The 25,420-nt window shown below is 40.6% G+C and overlaps 1 protein-coding gene across 1 annotated transcript; it reads left to right on the top strand.

Moving 5' to 3' along the window:
• Nucleotides 1–22,926: 22,926 nt before the first annotated feature.
• Nucleotides 22,927–24,899, top strand: CLEC14A (C-type lectin domain containing 14A). Its single transcript, XM_061182476.1, has one exon. The coding sequence runs from the start codon at nt 22,998–23,000 to the stop codon at nt 24,471–24,473; it is 1,476 nt and encodes a 491-aa protein (XP_061038459.1). The 5' UTR covers nt 22,927–22,997; the 3' UTR covers nt 24,474–24,899.
• The last annotated feature ends 521 nt before the right edge of the window (nt 24,900–25,420 follow it).

Genomic DNA, 25,420 nt, shown 5'->3' with positions numbered 1-25,420 from the left:
AATAGTGTCTGGCAAGTGGTAAGCTGTCAATACATCATAGCTCTTATTATAAGAGCTACAAATCCTACAAAGCCATTTTAAACAGACTTCTTTCTCTATACTCTGTGTGAATAACCTTCCAGCCAGAGCTGTTTGCCTTTCAAAACCAGATTCCAGTGTCACATCCTCCCTAGATAAGTGAATACATGCACCCTATTATCAAGACCAAGAAAAGCTGCAAATAATGCTGATGGTCATTAACTCTAATAATACTCCCTTTATGTTTGTTTTTTCCTGTTGAGTTTATGAGCCATTTCACATTCACCACATCACTGGATTTTCACAACACCTCTGTAGCAAAAGCTGCCAGGTATTATTTCTCATTTTTGAAAAATAAGAAACTAAAGCACAAAGGGGTTAAAATGGCTTGCCTTTGGTTACCTGGAGGATGACCATGAACTCAGGGCATTGTAACTCCTGACCATGAACCTTCTTTCTGCCCAGCACTGGTAAAGTGGGTTCTACTGACAGATCTTAAGAAGTGGAATAGCTTCAGGCCTACAATCCCTGTCCCCCACACTCTTTTTCTTTTCTTTCTAAAAGAAAAAGAAATACCTTATTGTTTGTTTTACTCAAGAATTTTGCTACTAGGGTCCTCCTTCCTTCAAGATGATCTTCAAGTTCTGAGAAAATGAAAAGTAGAACCTCCTCACAAAAACTGGTGTTTCCCTCATTCATATCATGCTGCTTTTAAGCCTAGTGGCTGCATAACAGGAATTCGAGCAGCACTGACTCAGAGATGCATTGTCTGGGTTTAATTCCTCTTTGCCACTTACCAGCTTCATGACCTTAAGAAAGTTACTTAACTTCCCTATGCCTCAGTTGCCCCATCTGTAAAATGGGGATAATGTATTACCTACCTCATAGGGTTCTTGTGATGATTGTAAGAAATAATATGTGTAAGGTACTCAAAAGAGCACCTGACAAAATAGATATGTGCTCCTGTTATTATTATGTGTGAGAAAATAGTCTTTAATTCTTTCTCCTTTTGGCTGGTATTGCTCCAGCTATCTAATGTAAGAGCTGTCATTGTGTGAACCAAAACAACCAGATCCTATAATGCTCAAATGCTAAACCAGTGCACTGCTTTGCACCTCTCACCTCAGATCTTTGACTCCCCCAGAGCTGCTCTCCCTCACATACCTTGAATTAAAATATCCATGATCTCATATTGCCCCAAAACCTATCTCGACAACTCTATTTCCTGACTTTTACCCTCATCGCCATGATCACCCTCCAGTTTCACCTAAGGAATATGTTGCTGTAGCAACACTCACCACCCACAGACAACAGTCAAATTTCATTTCTCAGATACAACTATTAGAAAATAAATGGTCCATGTAACAGTCTTTGTGTTTGTTTCCCTGTTCATTTGTGAAATCTCCTACCTGTTTGAGGCATTCATAAATGTAATAAAATACCCTTTTAAACATTTGAGCAATAATTTGTTAATTCAACCAAAACACTATTCAGGTTCTCAGTGTTTTAAAAGTAGCTTTCTCTCAACTTAAAGTAAAACAAAACAAAGCAAACAAACAACAAAAAAAGCACAGTCATAAGCTACTTCAGTCCTAGATTTTGTTTAGTCAAACTGCTTCTTATTTTGTAACAGAAACATGAAATGAATTGTAACATATTATTTGCTGAAAAGAATTCTGCCTCTTTTATTTTTACACCCCAGGGCAAAAATGATTTATTTAACTGTTTCAGAAACAAGAAGAGGATGGAGAATTTCTACCTCTCTTCAATAGCCTCCCCACCAAATCCATTCTTATCCCCCAATCTAAGACAAAGTAATAACACATGGTATGTGTACCAGCAGTGGCCAACACCACACATTTCTAAGATACTTTTCCAGGTGCATAGTCAGACAAAACCCAGTCCAGGCCCCAACACTGGGCTGTCACGTGTCAGTAGCAACCCTATTCAAATCCTTTCCCACTCTGCAGCCTTCTCAGGGTGATTCCTTAGTAAGTGATGATTGCAGTTGAGTCTGTCCAACTGTGGAGGCCTGGGAATGGAGGTAAGGAGGAAGCACTGCTCTATCAATGCCATCTCTCCATCCTGTTGGGAGATAGAGCAGCAGATGAATAAGCAGAACCCCACCCCCGCCCTTCCCTTTATTCTCCCACTTCGCCCTATCTCACAACCTCCTCCAATTCTCCTCTCCTATCTCTGATAATATGCCAAACTGATGATTATTAATCATAACCAAAACAGCATTTGACAAGAATATATATAGATATAATATCACCCGAAATTTAAGAAAAGAGTAAAGCTAAGAAAGATTTAGGACAATGCTCTTATAAGAACTTTTTAGAATAAAACTCTTAGGAATTTTGATCATGTGCCATTAAAAATCAGTGTATAGGGACTTCCCTAGTGGCAAAATGGTTAAGAATCCACCTGCCGGAGAGATTGGTTCAAGATGGCAGAGTAGAAGGATGTGCACTCACTCCCTCTTGTGAGAGCACCGTAATCACAGCTAACTGCCGAACAATCATCAACAGGAAGACACTGGAACTCAGCAAAAAATATACCCCACATCCAAAGGCAAAGGAGAAGCCACAATTGGATGGTAGGAGGGGCGCAATCACAATAAAATCAAATCCCATAACTGCTGGGTGGGTGACGCACAAACTGGAGAACACTTATACCACAGAAGTCCACCCACTGGAGTGAAGGTTCTGAGCCCCACGTCAGGCTTCCCAACCTGGGGGTCTGGCAACAGGAGGAGGAATTCCCAGAGAATCAGACTTTGAAGGCTAGCAGGATTTGATTGCAGGACTTCGACAGGACTGGGGGAAACAGAGACTCCACTCTTGGAGGGCACACACAAAGTAGTGTGCACACCAGGACCCAGGGGAAGGAGCAGTGAACCCAGGGGAGACTGAACCAGACCTACCTGCTAGTGTTGGAGGATCTCCTGCAGAGGCAAGGGGTGACTGTGGCTCACCATGGGGACAAGGACACTGGCAGCAGAAGTTCTGGGAAGTACTCATTGGTGTGAGCCCTCCTGGAGTCCGCCATTAGCCCCAGCAAAGAGCCTGTAAGCTCCAGTGCTGGGTGGACTCAGGCCAAACAACCAACAGGGAAGGAACTCAGCCCCACCCATCAGCAGACGAGTGGATTAAAGTTTTACTGAGCTCTGCCCACCAGAGCAACACCCAGATCTACCCATCACCACTCCCTCCCATCAGGAAGCTTGCATAAGCCTCTTAGATAGCCTCATCCACCAGAGGGCAGACAGCAGAAGCAAGAACTACAATCTTGCAGCCTGCAGAACAAAAACCACAATCACAAAAAGATAGATAAATGAAAAGGCAGAGGACTATGTCCCAGATGAAGGACCAACATAAATCCCCAGAAAAACAATTAAATGAAGTGGAGACAGGCAACCTTCCAGAAAAAGAATTCAGAATAATCATAGTGAAGATGCTCCAGGATCTCGGAAAAAGAATGGAGGCAAAGATCTAGAAGATGCAAGAAATGTTTAACAAAGACCTAGAAGAATTAAAGAACAAACAGAGATGAACAATACAATAACTGAACTGAAAACTACACTAGAAGGAATCAATAACAGAATAACTGAGGCAGAAGAATGGATAAGTGATCTGGAAGACTGAATGGTGGAAATCACTGCTGCAGAACAAAGAAAAAAGAATGAAAGGAAATGAAGACAGCCTAAGAGACCTCTGGTGGGACAACATTAACACAGCAATATTTGCATTATAGGGGTCCCAGAAGAAGAAGAGAGAGATGAAGGACCTGAGAATACATTTGAAGAGATTATAGTCAAAAATTTCCCTAACATGGGAAAAGAAATAGCCACTCAAGTCCAGGAAGCACAGAGAGTCCCAGGCAGGATAAACCCAAGGAAAAACATGCCGAGACACATAGTAATCAAATTGACAAACATTAAAGACAAAGAAAAATTATCAAAAGCAACAAGGGAAAAACGACACATAACATACAAGGGAATGCCCGTAAGGTCAACAGCTGAACTTTCAGCAGAAACTCTGCAAGCCAGAAGAGAGTGTCATGATGTATTTAAAGTGATGAAAGGGAAGAACCTAAAACCAAGAATACTCTACACAGCAAGGATCTCATTCAGGTTCCACGGAGAAATCAAAAGCTTTACAGACAAGCAAAAGCTAAGAGAATTCAGCACGACCAAGCCAGCTCTACAACAAATACTAAAGGAACTTCTCTAAGTGGGAGACACAAGTGAAGAAAAGGAACTACAAAAACAAAACAATTAAGAAAATGATAATAGGAACATACATATTGATAATTACCTTAAATGTGAATGGATTAAACGCTCCAAACAAAAGACAGAGACTGGCTGAATGGATACAAAAACAAGACCTATATATATGTCTACAAAAGAACCACTTCAGACCTAGGGACACATACAGTCTGAAAGTGAGGGGACAGAAAAAGATATTCCATGCAAATGGAAATCAAAAGAAAGCTGGAGTAGCAATACTCATATCAGATAAAATAGACTTTAAAATAAAGAATGTTACAAGAGACAAGGAAGGACACTACATAATGATCAAGGGATCAGTCCAAGAAGAAGATATAACAATTGTAAATATATATGCACCCAACATAGGAGGAGCACCTCAATACATAAGGCAAATGCTAACAGCTATAAAAGAGGAAATTGAAAGTAACACAATAACAGTGAGGGACTTTAACACCTCACTTACACCAATGGACAGATCATCCAGACAGAAAATTAATAAGGAAACACAAGCTTTAAATGACAGAATAGATCAGATAGATTTAATTGATACTTATAGGACATTCCACCCAAAAACAGAAGATCACACTTTCTTCTCAAGTGCACATGGAACATTCTCCAGGATAGATCACATATTGAGTCATAAATCAAACCTCAGTAAATTTAAGAATATTGAAATCGTACCAAGCATCTTTTCCAACCACAACGCTATGAGATAAGAAATAAATTACAGGGAAAAAAGTGTAAAAAACACAAACAGATGGAGGATAAACAATAAGCTACTAAATAACCAAGAGATCACTGAAGAAATCAAAGAGGAAATCAAAAAGAACCTAGAGACAAATGACAATGAAAACAAGACAATCCAAAACCTATGGGATGCAGCAAAAGCAGTTCTAAGAGGGAAGTTTATAGCAATACAATCCTACCTTAAGAAACAAGAAAAATCTCTAATGAACAATCTAACCTTACATCTAAAGGAACTAGAGGAAAAAGAACAAACAAACCCAAAGTTAGCAGAAGGAAAGAAATCATAAAGAGCAGAGCAGAAATAAATGAAATAAAAACAAAGAGAACAATAGCAAAGATCAATAAAACTAAAAGCTGGTTCTTCAAGAAGATAAACACAATTGATAAACCTTTAGCCAGACTCATCAAGAAAAAGGAAAGGACTCAAATCAATAGAATTAGAAATGAAAAAGGAGAAGTCACAACAGACACCACAGAAATACAAAGAATCCTAAGAGACTACTACAAGCAACTCTTTGCCAATAAAATGGACAACCTGGAAGAAATGGACAAATTCTTAGAAAGGTATAACCTTCCAAGACTGAACCAGGAAGAAATAGAAAACATGAACAGAGAAATCACAATAATGAGATTGAAACTGTGATTAAACATCTTCCAACAAACAAAAGTCTAGGAACAGCTGTCTTCACAGGTGAATTCTATCAAACATTTAGAGAAGAGCTAACACCCATCCTTCTCAAAGTCTTCGAAAAAATTGCAGATGAAGGAACACTCCCAAACTCATTCTACGAGGCCACCATCACCCTGGTATCAAAACAAGACAAAGATACTACGAAAAAAAATTACAGACCAACATCACTGATGAACATAGATGCAAAAATCCTCCAGAAAATCCTAGCAAACAGAATCCAACAGCACATTAAGAAGATCATATACCATGATCAAGTGAGATTTATCCCAGGGATGCAAGGATTCTTCAATATATGCAAATCAATCAATGTGATACACCATATTAACAAACTGAAGAATAAAAACCATATGATCATCTCAATAGATGCAGAAAAAGCTTTTGACAAAATTCAACACCCATTTATGATAAAAACTCTCCAGAAAGTGGGCATAGAAGGAACCCACCTCAACATAATAAAGGCATTATATGACAAACCCCCAGCAAACAGCATTCTCAGTGGTGAAAAAGTGAAACCATTTCCTCTAAGTTCAGGAACAAGACAAGGATGTACACTCTCACCACTATTATTCACATAGTTTTGGAAGTCCTAACTACGGCAATAAGAGAAGAAAAAGAGATAAAAGGAATGTGAATTGGAAAAGAAGAAGTAAAACTGTCACTGTTTGCAGATGACATGATACTATACATAGAAAATCCTAAAGATGCCACCAGAAAACTACTAGAGCTAATCAATGAATTTGGTCAAGTTGCAGGATACAAAACTAATACACAGAAATCTCTTGCATTCCTATACACTAATGATGAAAAATCTGAAAGAGATATTAAGGAAACACTACCATTTACCATTGCAACAAAAAGAATAAAATACCTAGGAATAAGCCTACCTAAGGAGACAAAAGACCTGTGTGCAGAAAAGTATAAGACACTGATGAAAGAAATCAAAGATGACACAAACAGTTGAAGAGATATACCATGTTCTTGGAAGAATCAATATTGTGAAAATGACTATACTACCCAAAGCCATCTACAGATGCAGTGCAACCCCTATCAAATTACCAATGGCATTTTTTACAGAACTAGAACAAAAAAATCTTAAAATTTGTATGGAGACACAAAAGATCCTGAATAGTCAAAACAATCTTGAGGGAAAAAAACAGAGCTGGAGGAATCAGATTCCCTGACTTCAGACTACACTACAAAGCTACAGTAATCAAGACAATATGGTACTGGCACAAAAACAGAAATATAGATCAATGGAACAGGATAGAAATCCCAGAGATAAACCCACGCACCTGTGGTCACCTAATCTATGACAAAGGAGGCAAGGATATACAATGTAGAAGACATTCTCTTCAATAAGTGGTGCTGGGAAAACTGAACAACTACATGTAAAAGAATGAAATTAGAACATTCCCTAACACCATACACAAAAATAAACTCAAAATGGATTAAAGACCTAAATGTAAGACCAGACACTATAAAACTCTTAGAGGAAAACATAGAAAGAACACCCTATGACATAAATCACAGCAAGATCCTTTTTGACCCACCTCCTTGAGAAATGGAAATAAAAACAAAAATTAAAAAATGGGACCGAATGAAACTTAAAAGCTTTTGCACAGCAAAGGAGACTGTAAACAAGATGAAAAGACAACTCTCAAAATGGGAGAAAATATTTGCAAACAAATCAACAGAGGATTAATCTCCAAAATATATAAAAGCTCATGCATCTCAATGTCAAAAAAACAAACAACCCAATCAAGAAATGGGCAGAAGACACAAGTAGACATTTCTCCAAAAAAGGCATACCGACGGCCAAAAGGCACATGAAAAGCTGCTCAACATCACTAATTATTAGAGAAATGCAAAACAAACCTCACACCAGTCAGAATGGCCATCATCAAAAAATCTAAAAGCAATAAATGCTGGAGAGGGTGTGGAGAAAATGAACTCTTGTACTGTTTGTGGGAATGTAAACTGATACAGCCACTATGGAGAACAGCATGGAGGTTCCTTAAATAACTAAAAATAGAATTACCATATGACCCAGCAATTCCATTACTGGGCATTACCCAGAGAAAACCATAATTCAAAAAGACACATGCACCCCAATGTTCATTGCAGCACTGTTTGCAATAGCCAGGTCATGGAAGCAACCTAAGTGTCCATTGACAGAGGAATGGCTAAAGAAGATGTGGTACCTATATACAATGGAATATTACTCAGCCATAAAAAGGAACGAAATTGGGTCATTTGTAGAGACATGGATGGACCTAGAGACTGTCATACAGAGTGAAGTAAGTCAGGAGAAAAACAAATATCATATATTAATGCATCTATGTGGAATCTAGAAAAATGGTACATGTGAGCCAGTTTGCAAGACAGAAATAGAGGCACAGATGTAGAGACAAACGTATGGACACCAAGGGGGGAAAGTGGGGGCGGGAGTGGTGGGTGGGATGAATTGGGAGATTGGGTTTGACATATATACACTAATATGTATTCAATAGATACCTAGTAAGAACTTGCTGTATAGCACAGGGAACTCCACTGTACAGTAGAAACTAACACAACATTGTAAAACAACTATACCCCAATAAAACAAAAACAAATTCATATGCAGAAATATAATATAAATATTTTTATAAATGTACATATGTAAATATGCACAAAGATTATGCATCAGAATGTTTTGAGAACAATAGAAAAATAGTTTGTTGAACTCTTATAAAACCTACTTTTTTTTTTTTTTAAGCAAAGCTTTTTTTTTTTTATATTTATTTATTTATGGCTGTGTTGGGTCTTCGTTTCTGTACGAGGGCTTTCTCTCTAATTGTGGCAAGCAGGGGCCACTCTTCATGGTGGTGCGTGGGCCTCTCACTATCGCGGCCTCTCTTGTTGCGGAGCACAGGCTCCAGACATGCAAGCTCAGTAATTGTGGCGCACGGGCCTAGTTGCTCCGCAGCATGTGGGATCCTCCCAGACCAGGGCTCGAACCCATGTCCCCCGCATTGGCAGGCAGATTCTCAACCACTGTGCCACCAGGGAAGCCCCCCTAAAACCTACTTTTTAATAGCCAACCGTGGAAAGGTAGTGTCAGCACTCTTTGAAAGTCTAAAAATATTGCTACTGCTATTAAATAAACATGTTCAAAAATTAAGGAAAAAAAAAAGAATCCGCCTATGCAGGGGACACGGGTTCGATTCCTGGTTGGGGAAGATCCCACATGCCATGGAGCAACTAAGCCCATGCGCCACAACTACTGAGCCTGCGCTCTAGAGCCCGCATGCTACAACTACTGAGCCCACACACCACAACTACTGAAGCCTACACGCCTAGAGCCAGTGCTCCGCAACAAGAGAAGCCACTATAATGAGAAGCCTGTGCACTGCAACAAAGGGTAGCTCCCTCTCACTGCAACTAGAGAAAGCCCACATGCAGCAACGAAGACCCAACGCAGCCAAAAATAAATAAAAATTATTTTTTAAAAAATCAGTGTATATAAATATAATAGGTGGTTTTTATTTCTCTAAACCACCAGGCCCCTTTGGTATTTTAACTTTACTGGGAAAACTCAGTTGAGTCACTTAAAACAATAAAAACTCATTTATATATGTGGACAAAGGAGACAAGGACAACTTGCAGGAGCATATAAACTAGAAGGCATTTGAAAAATCTGGCCTTATGAGATTATAAATATGGTATAAATAATAAATGTGCTGATTTAGTCTGATTCTGTGTTAAGAGATGCACTCTGAATTTCAAAGGCAGATGCTTTTTTTTTTTTTTAATTCAGAGAAAATGACTTAGGGATTCTTCCCAAAATTCTAAATATCAGACAAGTCCTTCCTGCCATACTGACATTTTCTATTAAAAGTGAGTAAGTATTACTGCCAAAAATTGAGAAAGTAATTCCTTTTGAAGAAGCAGTGTAGGTAGGTGGTAGAGAGATGATGGGTATATATCAGGAAAACGGACATCACAATAGACAGCATAGGGCCGAGGTATGGCAACTGCATGGAATGAGATGATTCCCTATTGTGGAAAGTCTAGCTTTCCAGTAATGGAGGTTAGTGGGTGCTTCCACTATATTTGGGAAAGAACAGAAAGATTTCTCTTATTGAAAGTTGTTTCAAGGGAATTTTTTAAATACTAGGTGAATATAATTTTCAACCTGTAATAACTATTTCTTTTATTGTGTCTAAGGCATTATATCCTCTGGTAATTATAATTTTAAGCAAGTTAAACAGCAGTTAAAAGAGATAAGGGAGGGAGTTCCCTGGTGGCCTAGTGGTTAGGATTCTGGGCTTTCACTGCCATGGCCCGGGTTCAACCCCCAGTCAGGGAACTGAGATTCCGCAAGCCACACAGTGTGGCCAAAAAAAAAAGGAAAAAGGAAAGTGAGATACGATTTAAACATAATGCAAAGAAAAAATATTTCCTCCTCATCTTCAGGTTGGGAAGAAACTGAAGCAATTACCTGAGAAGAGGTTGTATATCTATAAATCAAAGGGAATTTCCTAATGGTGAAATTCAAGCTAAACCCAATTTTAGCTAAAGAGTATCTTGATTGTTATCCTAATGAGTCTCAGGTGGAGATAGTTGTTGCCATATTCAGTAGTTCCTAGTATTTGGCTTTCTTTGTTTAAGACTTCAGAATATTTGAAATTAATAAAAGGTATTAGTACAGTATACCCCTGATGAGTATTTAAGATAGAGTGTGGAAATTCACCAAAAGCTTTGCAGGCTTGGAATTAAGCTAGCCTCCACAGGCAACCAGACATTCTGATTGGTCAAATAAAGCCAGTGTTTATTATTTTTATTATGGAAGGGCAAATCATGGTTCTGACCAGCCTCTAGCAATAAAACAGGACCCACGGGCTTCCTTTATTAGCTGTTGATATTAATCAGACAACCTGCTTATTGCTATTCTAGTTGCTCTGGAGGGTACAGATTCAGTCCAAAGTATTAAAGACTTCAAGAAATGCAGGTGGGAAACCAGGACTATCACACAGGAAACAACAGCAAATAATATGAGGCGGTATGTTCATATAGCAAAGGCTTCTGGTTCTGTTAGAGAGAAATAAGAAGCCACGTAGAATTTTTCAAATTGAGAGCAGGCGTGGGGAGAGGAAGGTGACCTAAGTGGATCTGTGCTTTGCGATAACCTTGGAGGGAGTGTGGAGGGCAGAGTGTAACAGGAGTAGAGACCAGGAGCCTGGTTTGGAGGCTGTTATAAGAGTCTAGGTGATGTAAAGCAGAGGTAGTGGGAACAGAAAGAGCACAAAGGATGCATTCAAGAGACATGTCTAAGGTGGAAAGAGTAACCAATTGTTCATGGAAGAGAGGAAGAGGAAGGTTCAAGGATATCTGTGGTTTCTCCTTTGGAGAAGGATGTTAACCTGAAATAGGTAGTTTTGGGAATTTTGGCATGAAACGATGATAACTTCGGTCCAAAAACAGGATGCTTTTGATGTTAGAAAACTCAGGTAAGTATCGTGACTGTAGGTCAGACTTCTGATAGAACTCAGGGCTCCATTGACTACAGGTGATATACATATAAAATGGAAGTTGGTGCTGCCTACAGTGTTCTCACCACTCAACACCCCTGAAAAGGGAGCTCTAACATTCACACAGACTTGATGCTAAGCTACCATTCTCATTCACTCCTCCAGTAGGATTTGATCCTATTTCTACTTTCACTACACCTGCTCAGCCTTGAACCTCAGTTTAAATGATGCATCCTCACCCTTCCAAGACCAGCAAGTCAAGCATATGTTCTCTGAAATCCTCTTTTATAGCTCGCTGTTACTTTTCTTCATAGCACTTATCACACTTTTTAACTGTCCATCTGTTAATTTACTTATTGTCTTTCATGAGATCATAAATTCCTTTAAAGCAAAGACATGTTTCTATTTTATTCATCACTGTATTCCCAGTATGGGCTCAGTGCCAAGGATGTGGGAAGTGCTCAATAATATACATTGAATGAATGAATGAATTCTCCATTTCAGTTCCATTGCCTTTGATGCTTTGGGTACCTCATGGATGCTGTCTCCGTGAGCAGAAGTTTGATAGTCAGTTGTATGTGATTGGAGAGGAAGTTAAAGATAAAAGCGTGATGGAAAAATATAAGTGGATTTAATGTCTCACCAGATATAGGAGACGAAGAAGGGAGATGTCAGTGACTCAAACCTGGGTGACTGGAAGCTTTCTCTCTCTCGTCTCATGCTCTCGGGGAATGCTACATTACAGGCCAGAAAAAAGTGCTTTATTTTGGCAGTTAAGTTGGAGTTGTACTCAAATTCAAATTACAAAGTGCTGAATTGTATGATAATTCTATTTTTGATTTTTTGAAGAACCGCCATACTGTTTTCCATAGCAGCAGCACCATTTTGTATTACCACCAATAGTCTACAACTATGTGAATATGCTTAAGATTACTGAACTGTGTGCTTAAAAATAGTTATGATGGTAAATTTTATGACGTGTTTTTTACCAAATTTTAAAAACATGTGAGGTGTTCATTGGGTGCCTACTGGTTTCCACTAAGCACGTTGGCAGCATCTCAGCTGACAGATTCCTTGGATGATACTGGATTCTGTAAACCCAAATGTTTCAGTGGAGAGCCTGGGGGGGAGAAGATGGAGTGTTAGATAATAAACCCATTCTAACCTTATCGCTACCCTGAGTTTTCATCCAGATGGATTAAGTATTCTCATTGTTCATAAAAGCCTGAATATCAGTTTTATACTGACTATGAAGTAGTATGAAAAAAAATTAGGAAATTTAATATATTTTATTTTGCCTTCTTTCTAGCATTTACTATTTTGTTTTCATTAAGCCACCCCAAGCTGAACTTAAGATGATTTCATTTTCTTTCATCATTTGATCTCCCCTTCAAGCCTCCTGTGCTCTAATTATTAATATTAATGGGATGTCAGTAACTCAAAATACCCAAAGGATATTGGCCTCTAACACCTCTCTCATATTTCTGTGCTCTTTTAAAAGAATCCAGAGTATTCTCTTTAACAGTTTCAAAAACTGAAGAGAATAAATTTCCTGAATGTAAACATAGTCTCAACAATAAAAATATTGTATTCATTCCCTGTTGACTAAAATATATATATTTTATAGATAAAGTACATATCTTTTATTTTATGTATATCTATAAAATGTCTCAGATGGAGAAGATTTGGAGAGGGAAGACAGGAAGAACCTATTCGAGTCTGAGAATTAACAAAGGTAAATGTTATTTATTCCAAGAGAGAGGCCGGCAAATTGAATTCTTATCCCTCATCTTTAAAGAGGGAAAAGACAGAGCTAATATTCTATAACACGACGAGAGAGTCAGAGAAAGGCCAGTGGGGTTGCCCTCTCACTTCTGGGTTGAAATCCCCAGGTGTAGCAAAGTAATGGTGTGTGTGTCTAAGCAAAAGGAGACCCAGCAGAGCCTCTACTGAATTCTCTCAGTACAGAGAGGGTGAGAGGATTTCCTGCTCTGCTGGTGAAGCCTTCTCTGTGCTGAAATCACCTTTCTTCACAGTCCTACTATTCCTCCAGGAGTCTCAGGAGTCAGTGGGGAGGGATTTACACAGCCTTTTCCCTGACCGAGAGTATTTCTGCTGGTTTTCCATGCCATTGGTCAGAAGACCCAGTAAGAGGCACACTGCACCCTCCCCCAGGTCTCCCCCTCCTCGTTCTGAAGGCACATTCAGATACTAACCCAAGAATGCTGCAGTCGTTCAACACTACCCAGCTTGTAATGGACAAAGCATTTCTAAATCCCTTCCTGGCTCTCCACTTGCATCTCCTAGGACTCAGGGTGACCCTGCTAAACAGAAGACCAGGAAAACGATAATTCTCAAGAGGATTCCCCAGTGAGATTTCCAATTAGCACCTACCCAATCACACAGAGAGTGTGTGAGGAAGGGTTATTACTAAACAATGACATATTCACAAATACATTTAAAACTGTGAATTCCTATGCTAAATATGAGATAGTGAAAGAAAGTTGGTACAAAGTATTCTAATCTTCCGATAACTGTAAAGCCAAATCCACAGTAAGACCATTCACAAAAGATATAATTTAGCAAAAATATAATAATAATGATCTTCAGTATTTCATAGATGTGTGTGTGTGCTGTAACTATAGTGTAGCAAGCAGCACTCTCCCTCTCTCCCCACTATAATAAATCATGTCATATTATGTGAATTTGGTACAAAACAAAGAGGTAGAGTACCAAAAAGATATATGGCATCCAATTTTATTGAATAGACTTGCCTAAATCACTGCTATTTTAAAACAAAAATTCCTGACGCTAAATCTGAAGGTCAGAAATCTTCTGAAGGTATCAGATTTGAAATGCCATATAATAGGAAGAATAAATCACATTTCTGGACTAGACAAGCCAATATAGAATCTGTTGTGCAGGGGTGTGTGAATTTATCCGATACACAGACCTTAAAATAGGCCAGATAGTAAGTCTGGCTAATAATAATTTCAAGGTCCCTGCCTCTACAAGGTAAGGGCTAAGGTAACTGCTGATTATCCCTAGTACTTACAAAGTGATAACAGATAAGCCTAATAGGATTTGAATTTAAGTAGCTGTGATTCTTTTCCCTCCCTCCTCCAGCTCTGTGAAGTGGAAATTCTGTAGGCACCAATAGAAAAGGCACACTTTCAGACTTAAGGCATGCCCTGATGATCAAGCACACTTACCATACAAATCCTTCCAGACCAGATCAGAGCATGCAACTATGCACCACAGTAAGCTGTCCAGAGACCTAAATAAAAATGCTGGCCACTTTGTTATAATAAGAGTTTCTTAAAACAGGAATAGTAGTACTTCTGATGAATTTATTAGGAGACACACTAACCAATGGGCCTGGAACTGCTGGCCCCATGGAATAATGATCTGATTCATGACAAAAAGCTAGAAAATTCCATGTGTTCAGTTATTAATATACAGCATTTTTGCTAAATCACTGGCACTTTATGCGTGTGCCTACACACACGTGAACCGTGTGTGTGTGTTATTTCTTTAGTGCTTACTATAGACCAGCTACATTACTAGGGATCTGGGATAAATGCTGAAGAAAAGAGACATAACCGTCGCCTCCAAGAAAATACAGTCTAGTGGAGCAGTGCTTCTCAAACTTTTAACATGCATTCAAATCACCTGGGGATCTCATTAGTATGCACTGTGTCTTGGGTAGTGCTGAGATTCTGTGTTCCTAACTACTCCCTTTTAATGCCAATGTTGCTGGCATTTGAGTAGTAAGGTACTGGAGGGCATAGATATTACATTCCACAAATAAACAATTATATGCTTACATTTGTGAAAAGTGATATGAAGGAAAAAGTGCAAGGATCCATGAGATCAAATAAAGTGGGGGACCCCATATATACTTCAGGGCTTGGTGAGGGGTTGTTTAAGACGTAAGCTGAAGGAGTTTAGAATGTGGCAGACTAAGTTATTGAGACCTACTGTAGTGATGCCACATGCACCTTTGGTGTCTTTGTGCCTGAATGTATTTTCCTGGACACCAGAGTATGCATGACCTAGCTCAGGGATTGCTGGAAGTGCCTAAGGCCAAATACCCTGGAGCTACTTGCTTGAGGGACAGGAGTTTGTAAATAAATACTGCAGCTTTACCACCCATTGGTGGGACACACTTAGTTGGGTTTCATAGATTCTCAGATGGTTCCCTGCAATATTGGCCCCTAGTTTCCCATAGCTATAACTCATATTAACTTCCCTGTCTCATTCCTTGCCAATGACTTCTGCCTCTCCTCCAAATAAATTAGTAGCTCCCAAATCCTTGTCTCAGGGTTTGCTTTTGAGGGAACCCAAATTAAGAAATCAACCCTTTCAAAGAAGACAACAAACAGTGATGAAATATACATGCACTCGTCCATGTCTATATGTGTACACACACACACACACACACACACACACACACACAACTAGGTTGAAGTCTAAGGGGGAAGAAAGAACACAGAAACTTAAAATGAGCACTGAGACTACTTACTTTTGAGCTTGGATATTTGCCACCAATCCTGTTGATCTTGAACTTTTGTTTTTATAGCCTCATGGGGAGAGAAGAACAAATGTCTAAACCTGACTCCACCCCAGGAAACCTCCTACCAATCAGCTGAGCTACATCCTCAATGTCAGGGTAAACCAGAAGTAAAACTATCTCTCATAATCTCAGAGAACTGCAACAGATCTTACCTTGGGATTGAACAGAGCAGGGAGGAAATACCCTAAAGAAGTTGTAACCATAAGCTGGCCCTATTTCCTGACTCGGATGGTGGCTTCATGGTTATTTGTAAAACTGTACATAAGTATTTATGTACACTTCTATACGTACATTTTACTCCACAATTTTTAAAGATGTAATCTTTAAAAAATCTAACAGAGAAGAGAGGAATGATTTCGGTAAAGGGAAATCGTGTAAGAATTATGAGATGTTTTGGAGGAACAGAGAACAGGCCAGTGTGGCTGGACCATAATCAACAAGGGGGAGAATGGTGGTGGATTCAATCATACATTCATTTACTCACTTGTGACAAGCCCTACCTTATGGAGCTTACATTGAGTGAGAGACAGGAAAGAAAATCAAATAAATGAACATGATAATTGCTATGAAGAAAAAAAAACACGTTGGTATCATAGAAAGAGACTGGGGCTAGAGAGTTATTGGTGGGGAAATGGAGATTGGGTTGCCTTGAAAGATCTCACTTAGGTGCTGGCAATTGAACTGAGACTAGAGAGACAAGAGGATAAACTAGGAAGAGGCATGGGAGCCAATACTTTGTAGTTCTCGGTAAGGATCTGAGCTTTATTTTAGGAGCAACGGAGGTGTATGCAGAAGAGAGACATAATCAGACTAAGGTTCTTGAAGATCTTCCTGATGAGTCTATGAAGAATTGATTCCATGGGGTCCAGAATGATGCAGGCAGAACAGTGAGAAGACATTTGACAGGCGCCGACTACGATGATCAAAGTGAAACATAAAACTACATCTAGGGCTTCCCTGGTGGCGCAGTGGTTGGGAGTCTGCCTGCCAATGCAGGGGACACGGGTTCGAGCCCTGGTCTGGGAGGATCCCACATGCCGCGGAGCAACTAGGCCCGTGAGCCACAACTACTGAGCCTGCGCGTCTGGAGCCTGTGCTCCGCAACGAGAGGCCGCGATAGTGAGAGGCCCGCGCACCGCGATGAAGAGTGGCCCCCGCTTGCCGCAACTAGAGAAAGCCCTAGCACAGAAACAAAGACCCAACACAGCCAAAAATAAAACTAAATAAAAAAAAAAAAACAAAAAAACTACATCTATTCAAAGTATACTTTAGACTTAGAATTGAATATTCCTTACATATAACTCTGATAGAGACTCTGCCCCCAGAAGAAAATCACTAATCACTGGGTCCTATCTTTTTGGCTACAATGATTGAGCAAATGACTGGCATATTACTGAAGCTTGATCAATCAGAATCTTTTCTTGGGGTTTTGCTCTGGAGCTAGAGGAGAAGGCTCTCCTTTAGTAGAATGTTATAAGGGTATAACATGAGAACTGCCAGTGGTCTTGTTCAGGTCCTTTGAAGAAAGACAGAAGGAAGCAGGAGAGGATGCAGCCATGAAGAGAGAAGAGAAAGGGAGAGAGATTAAGACAAATCCTGAGGTGACTGAATCTCCTGGCTGCTGTGGTTTTGGCAGTATTCTATTCAACTATTGGAACTACTCCAGGATTTTCCCAGTTACGAATCATATAATTCCCTTTTGCATTTAGCTAATTTGAGTTGGATTTCTGTCAATTACAATTTAAAAAAACCCTGACCCGTGTAAGAGGTGAGGAAGGTGGTGATGAGCATCTTAGGGGCTAGATGTACCATTTACTGAAATGATGAAGGCAAGCTGAGAACCTGGCTCAGGAGGCAGGAACCAAAGTTCTGTTTAGGAAATGGGAATTTGAAATACCTATGAGATATCAAATATTAAGTACATGGTGGATATATGAATTTAGAGCTTAGCTAAGAATGGAGTGTGGATACGTTTGGGCATCACTGGCATACAGATGATATCCGAAACCATAGGATGAGATGAGATGAGATTACATGAGAGAGAGCATCCAGTGGAAAGAGAAAAGGGCCCAGGAGTAGGACCTGAAAAACTCCAAATTCTATGGACCTGATCAGACAGATGCCAAACTTTAACTAAAGAAAAGGTCTGCAACTCATGCACCATTCCCCCACCTCCATACAACTGTAGTTAAGTTTGTTTGCTGGATGATGTTAGCTAACCCTACAAGTTTCACCTTATTGTGATCGGTCAAAAAAAAAAAAAGTCTAGGTGAGAGGTGTGAGTGTGTGTGTATGCATGTGTGTGTGTAACTTTAAAGTAGTAAGGCTGATTTTCAAGTGTAGTTTGTAAACTGGCTCTGTAGGCAATTTTGAAAAAATATCTGAGTAGTAAAATAAATATTTATACTTTAGAACTTGGTAGGCATTTGGATTATAACAAGCCTTTTGTGTGCATGAGTCATTCTTCCATTATTTCTTGATTATAGACTTGGCAATGGTCACATGTACTAATTCTGTGATGGCCACCAGAGAATAATTTTCTATATTACCTCCAGGGCCCATGGAACATGATTAGCACTGCCTCTGTTTAGAGAGCAGTTTAAATGAAGGAGCTGAAAATTTAATGTTTTTTTAAAGTTTCTTGTTTCTGTACTAAACCAAAAGAGTACCTGTCATTGTGGCACACATTTCTGAAATGACTGACTGTATATAAATGTATGCAGATGACTTTAAGACAATGCCACCTAAAAGAAGTCTTTACCTATTCAGGTGTATATGAATTTGTTAGGTTATGAGTCTATATGATCTGTTGGGTTAAGGGTCAAATCATATATCCTGATTAGAACATGTACATAATGATGATCAGAAGTTGTGTTTTCAGAAAATAAAATTACCAAATTTTATCATTCGTTAAGCACTTCATGGACACTTGAGACTTAGAATTTAAAATTTACTCAGTTAAAAATATAAAGATATTGATCATTGATCATTTTGTTAAGGTCCAATATAGTTCTAAACGGCAAAGAATCTTCACAATTCTTGGTCTCTAGCTTAGATTAGCTTCTGAATGCCATGTTCTCCTCATGGAATGTTGTCTCCTTTTCAATTTTCTCTGAAGTATTTTAATATATCTTTGGTGAACTCAGAAATATGCTAAGACCCAGATGTTGTTTTCTTTCAACAATAACAGAATTTATTCAGTGAGGATCGACAACTTTATAAATTTATGAGATTACTTGGGATGTGATTAGTGAAATTCTATCTTTCTCCATATTTGTTTCTGACATTTTAAAATTAATAATCAAATGAAAATGTGAACTAAACTTATTTTCCTTATATATTCTCTCTAGTTCTTTGGATGGGATGACCTTGTATAAATGAATGAACAAATAAATACCATACATGATTCTTAATAATAATACACAGATTGTCTGAAAAGTCTAGAAACATAGGGAAATATTTTATTTATTATGCTTTTTCAGATTAATAATTGGCTTAAATTTAGAAATGTGTTACCTGCAAAAGAATCTGGGGATCAAAGGGAAATATACTGACAATATTTCTTAAAAATATAGCTAGCATCTTAATTTTGTTTATATTTTACATTTTGGAACTCAGGGGCTCAGAGTCAGATTAATTGTAATTTTTGATTCATGTCATTCTCTCATCATTTGTCTAGATAAAGCCACTTTTCTTTATTTTGTTAATTATGTAATTATTGATTTTTTAATAATGGAATAACCACCTACAAAGCCACTATCCAAAACAAAAGCTAGGACTCTAACAACAGCCCGCATCAAATACTATTTCTCCTACTAGTCCATCCTCCTCCTCCTCCCACCCACCCAAAGGATCCATCATCACCCATTGTTCCTTTTATCTCACTGTAGTAACTATTTTTCCCTAAAAAATACACAAATATATATTTAATAGTTTTTTGTTAATTTTACAAAAAGAATATCAGAATCTGTATAATTTTTTGGAACTTTTGTCACTTAACATTGTATTGATAAGATTAATTCATATTGCTACTTGCAGCTATATTCCATTCATTTTGATTGCTGTATAATATTCATTGAGTGAATGTACCACAGGTTATTTATCTATCATCTGTTGCTGGACCTTTGGATTCATTCTGTTTTTTAATATGAACAGTGCTGCTATCAACATCCTTTTATATATCTTCTCTTGTACGTGTGTAAGTTTCCCTTGAGTATATATCTGGGCATGAAGGTCATAACGGAGTAAGGAGTATGTTAAGTGTTCAATTTTAGGAAAAAATAGCAAACTTTTCCAAAGTTGTTACTCTCATCTGTAACATATAAAAGAGACTGTGGATCCACAGCATTGTCAGCATTTCAAATATTTGGAATCCAGTGGAGATAAAATGGTATCCTATTATGATCATAATAGCATTATTTAAAAATGAAAACATTCTGGAGATAAGGTTTACTTTTGAGGTGATCAGAATGTTTTAGAACTAATAGAAGTGATGATTGCCTGACATTGAGAACGTATCAATACTAAATACCACTGAATTGTACACTTAAAATGGTTAATTTTATGTTATGTGAATTTTACCTCCATAGGAGAAAAAAAAAAAAAAAAAGGAACACAGGCTCTGGGTTCAGATGCCTGGGTTCATCCTTGCTCATTTGACCACAGGCCAACTACATACATGATCTCTAGATTTCAGTTTTCTTATCTGATAAATAGGTACATAAGTAACACTAACCTCCAACGGCAGCCATGAGCACTAAACCCACAACTACCAGAATAAATATTCAATCAAGTGAGCTGTTAATAAAAAATAATAATAAATAAAAGAGTAATAAAAACAAAAACATTCCTTCATTTCTAGTTTTCTCAGGTATACTATACATTTCAAAATATGTTAATGGTATATAAGTCAATACAAAGTAGTTAATTACAAAATGATCTGTGTGTTACTTTGAGCTAATTTTTTTTCTAACTCTTCTCTCACAGCACTACAGGCATGGCCAGGACTATAATATGCAGTCATTATGGCCACTATGTTCTCTTCTAATATCCTACCTCCCTATAGGCAGAATGCCAGGAGGGGAGATCATGTATTTACTTTAAGTTTTTCAAGCATTCATTCTTTCTTACTCTGGAAACCTCACCTCATCTCAAGTGATTTTTAAGATATCTAAGAGGTTTCCATTGACTGCTTAGATTTGTAGAAGGTTTTATTTTATTAAAATATAAAGTACCGCATAGACACATTTACAACACATAGTCATTAGATTGCAAAGGTATATAGAGCTGGCCCAAGTAATTAGGTATTTTTAAAATCCATTTAATTAGATTTCTAGATTTTCATGTTCCTTTTTCATAAGACATTAACTTAATTTAAATGCAGAGTCATGTTTAAGGTGATTCTCCGGCATCTGTAATGAAGGACTAATGAATGTCGTTTAAATTGGGAAACAGCAAGGGTGTAGGAGAGAAATCCTGCTGCAGAACTCCACAGTCAGCGAAAGCAGGGTAAGTGTGATGATAATTCCTGGTGTTTACTGTCATCTGTTAAAATACATGGAATTTCCAAGAGGAAAAGAAGAGTGAGAGTAGTGGTGAAAATGAGGTAGGAGCGTACAGATGTGATCCTGAATGAAACCTTCCTTCCCACCCCTCCTCACTAACCTGAACAGTCCAGTCCGTACAAGGGAGTTTAAAAGCGTGGTAGGCATTACCCATGGAGTGGCAACTTTCATTCTGATTACAGATATTTAAAAGCATCATGCATCATTAAGAGGGCTTAGCTGAAACTCTGTGTATTTCTGATTGCAACTTATTTGGTCACTGTGAGCCAAGGTAGATAATAATTTTCTAAAATGATGCATATTGTCTAAATTGCTAACAAGAAAATCCTTTCATAGACAGTGCAGTGTTTAACTTTCCTTCCTTTATTCACCTTTAATTCCTCACTGCTTCCAACTGAGTTGAAGTGTTTGTATTAAAACAAAACACCCATTGGAACTGAAGAAATTGACTCACCTGTTTTTTAAGTTGCAGGGTATTTTTTTTATGGTATACAATACGCAGTATAATGTAATAAATATTTTAATTTCTTAAGGATATTGAACTCTTGTGTCCCTTAGAGGGGACTTACAACTTACTGCTACAAACATTGGCACATAGAAGAAAATGACATTAAAATAGTTCAAGGATAAAATCACACGTGGGGTGCTTGTTCTCAAACAGGCCATGATCTCATTTATATATGACCTATAAGCTTGAAGAAGTTATGAATCAATATAGTGGTAAGGAAACCTAACATAACAGTTAAGATCTGTGGCCATTATTTTTCGTTTAGGCCTAGAAATACATTTCCTTTCCTGAATGAACCAATAAGGCCATTTCAAAGAGAAAGAAATGGAAACGAAAAACAAACGTGTAAGGCGAGCATTGACCTCAGAAGCAGGCTCTCCCTTTTAAGATACCGGAAAGGAACTGTAAATTCTTTGACCAGCAATTAGCACGCCTGGATCTCCTTCGACAGCACAGAGGAGCAGAGCCAGGAAGAAACTGGTGGTTACGTCGTGCTGCCTCTGGTGGCAAAGGGAGATGCTTCTACTTCTCACAAGGTTCCCCCACCCCCACCCCCCACAGTCGCGGGACTGGCGAAGGCTGGAGCCTTCTACACATTGCTGTGAGGCCAACTCCACCACCGCTCCGGACGGAGCACAATGGGCGGGCGTGGACGCTCAGCAAGTTCCTCTTCTCCAGCCCTTCCTGCCAGTGTTCACCAAAGTGCTTTGGGATCTGAGGTTGTGAAACTCCCTGAGCAGGGAAAACGATACACTTCTTCCCAGTGGAGATTTTTCTTTCTTTTTCTCCTGCCCTAAACAGGGTGTTTGACCTGGGCGACTGCGTTCCCTGTGCCCTGGCGCCAGCTGTGTTTCTGATCGCAGGGCTGCACGGGGCCTGGCAGAGCTCCGGACACATTTCCTGTTGAGGCCTAAGGGAGGGAAGCTGTTTGCTGCCAGGACCCTGACGGGAATTCTTGGAGATTGAGGGGACGGGCGCGGGGGAGTGGGGGACGGGTGGGGGGGCGGGGAGCCAGCTGTGGGGGGCGGTGACCGCGCTCCTGGGACAGCTCCACGCCCTCGAGCGGGTCAGATCCAAGCTGGGAGCAGCCGTGGGCGCTGGGCCTCCAAGATGAGGCCGGCGCTCGCCCTGTGCCTCCTCTGGCAGGCGTTCTGGCCCCGGCCCGGCAGTGGAGAGCACCCCACCGCCGACCGCGCGGGCTGCTCGGCCTCGGGGGCCTGCTACAGCCTGCACCACGCTACCTTCAAGCGGCAGGAGGCCGAGGAGGCCTGCAGCTTGCGCGGCGGGGCGCTCAGCACGGTGCGCGGGGACGCCGAGCTCCGCGCGGTGGTCGCGCTTCTGCGGGCGGGCCCGGGGCCCGGAGGGGGCTCCAAAGACCTTCTCTTCTGGGTGGCGCTGGAGCGCAGGCGATCCAACTGCACCCTGGAGAATGAGCCGTTGCGGGGTTTCTCCTGGTTGTCCCCCGACGTCGGCGAGTCCGAAAGCGACACGCTGCAGTGGGTGGAGGAGCCCCAACGCTCCTGCACCGCTCGGAGCTGCGCGGGACTCCAGGCCACCCGGGGAATCGAGCCCGCAGGCTGGAAGGAGATGCGATGCCACCAGCGCGCCAACGGCTATCTGTGCAAGTACCAGTTCGAGGGCTTGTGCCCCGCACCGCGCCCGGGGGCCGCTTCTGACTTGAGCTACCGCGCGCCTTTCCAGCTGTACAGCGCGGCGCTGGACTTCAGTCCCCCCGGGACCGAGGTGAGTGCGCTCTGCCCCGGGCAGCTCTCCATCACGGCCACCTGCACCTCGGACGAGGTCGGCGCGCGCTGGGACGGGATACCCTCCGGGGCTGTGCTCTGTCCCTGTCCCGGAAGGTACCTCCGTGCTGGCAAATGCGCGGAGCTCCCTGACTGCCTAGACGACTTGGGAGGCTTTGCTTGCGAGTGTGCTGCGGACTTCGTGCTAGGGAAAGACGGACGCTCTTGTGTAACCAATGGGGAAGGACAGCCGGCCCCTGGGGGGACCAAGGTGCCCACCTGGCACCCGCCAGCCCCTACAGCCAGCCCCGTGCCGAAGGGAACGTGGTCACCCAGTGTCCGGGAGAAGCCAGGAGAGATACCCCATGCCCCTGGACAAGGCAGTTCAGCAACATCTATTCCCGAGATTCCTCGGTGGGGAGCACAGGGCACGACGATATCTACTCTTCAAATGTCCCCTCAAACAGAGGCAAAGGCCGACATCAACTCTTCAGGAAGCGTGATTCCCAAGTTTAATTCCACGTCTTCCTCTGACAACCCCCAGGCTTTCGATTCTTCCACCGTGGTCTTCATACTTGTGAGCATAGCGGTAGTAGTGTTGGTGATACTGACCGTGACAGTGCTGGGGCTTTTCAAGCTCTGCTTCCACAAGAGCCCTTCCCCTCGGCCAAGAAAGGGGCCTTTGGCTTCCCCGGGCGTGGAGAGTGATGCTGAGGCCGCTGCTCTGAGCTCCAGTTCTACACGTTGCACAGACAATGGGGTGAAGGTCGGGGACTGTGGTCTGCGGGACAGAGTAGAGGGAGCCTCGTTGACGGGGTCCTCTCTTGGCTCTGGTGACACATAGGGAAACGGGACAGCGAGCACTTCTTGTGAGCAGTTTTTCACTTTCAGTGAAAAGGGAAAAGGAAAAGAGGAACTTACTTGTGGGACTGACAATTCCGAAAGAAATTCCCCTTCCCCTAAATTCCCTCTACTCCACTGAGGAGCCACATCTGAACTGGACACTCCTTCCCTGAAGATGGAGGAAGTGGAAGTGCCTGAGGGTGGTAGTGCGGGGCCTGGATCCTACTGGGGAGAGGTATTTTCTTGTGTTTATTCTGGGGAATTTGGAGAGGTGATTGAACTTTTCAGGACATTGGAAGCAAATAGAGAATTTTTTTTTTAATTTTATTTTTTACCAAATGGAAAGGAAAACTTCTGTCTACATTGTTCAGGCTGGGAGTATATTGGTTTGAAATTCCCAGGCAAAAAAATAAAGGATTGTTGATAACCCAGACTCAAATATCATTGGTTTCCTGGAGGAGTAATTATTCAGGAAGAACTGCCGAGGGGCATGTTGGGAATAGGAACAAGAGCACCTCCTGCCTTTAGGTGGAGCGGGAAAGTCCTTGGAATGAGGAGTAGATCTTTAAGAACTTTTTCCTTGGTTCTTTTATACTTTACTTTCAAAGTCATTGTTACTTGTGTGCCCTGCTATAAATCCAGACTGTAGTGTTGCCAGAGTTGCTGGCTCTAGAAGCAAATTATAGTTGACCACCAATTCAAGTGTTTACTGTGTGTCCTTGCTTAAGGAAGCAAATGATTTGTGTTTTCCTCTTCCAGGGTTTCTGCTCTCCAGTGTAATGACCTCCCCAACCATATAGCCCTCTCCTAAGCATCGTCATGCTGATCCTCACTTCCAATTATGGCGACGTTAATCTTCAATTAAAACATTAATGCTAAGTACTGATTTGAAATCTTCTGGGTACATTAAAGCAAAAGTAAGCTGGATTTCCTCCAGAGTTGCTAGGT

The sequence above is a fragment of the Eubalaena glacialis genome, chromosome 2, assembly GCF_028564815.1.
Source record: "Eubalaena glacialis isolate mEubGla1 chromosome 2, mEubGla1.1.hap2.+ XY, whole genome shotgun sequence".
Taxonomy (NCBI): Eukaryota; Metazoa; Chordata; class Mammalia; order Artiodactyla; family Balaenidae; genus Eubalaena; species Eubalaena glacialis.
Note: the sequence above shows the minus strand (reverse complement) of the source record. Positions and strands in the feature narration are given on the sequence as shown.

Bases quoted from the DNA above. Each gene is read 5' to 3' on its own strand.
- CLEC14A (XM_061182476.1), top strand. From the start codon at position 22,998: ATGAGGCCGGCGCTCGCCCTGTGCCTCCTCTGGCAGGCGTTCTGGCCC.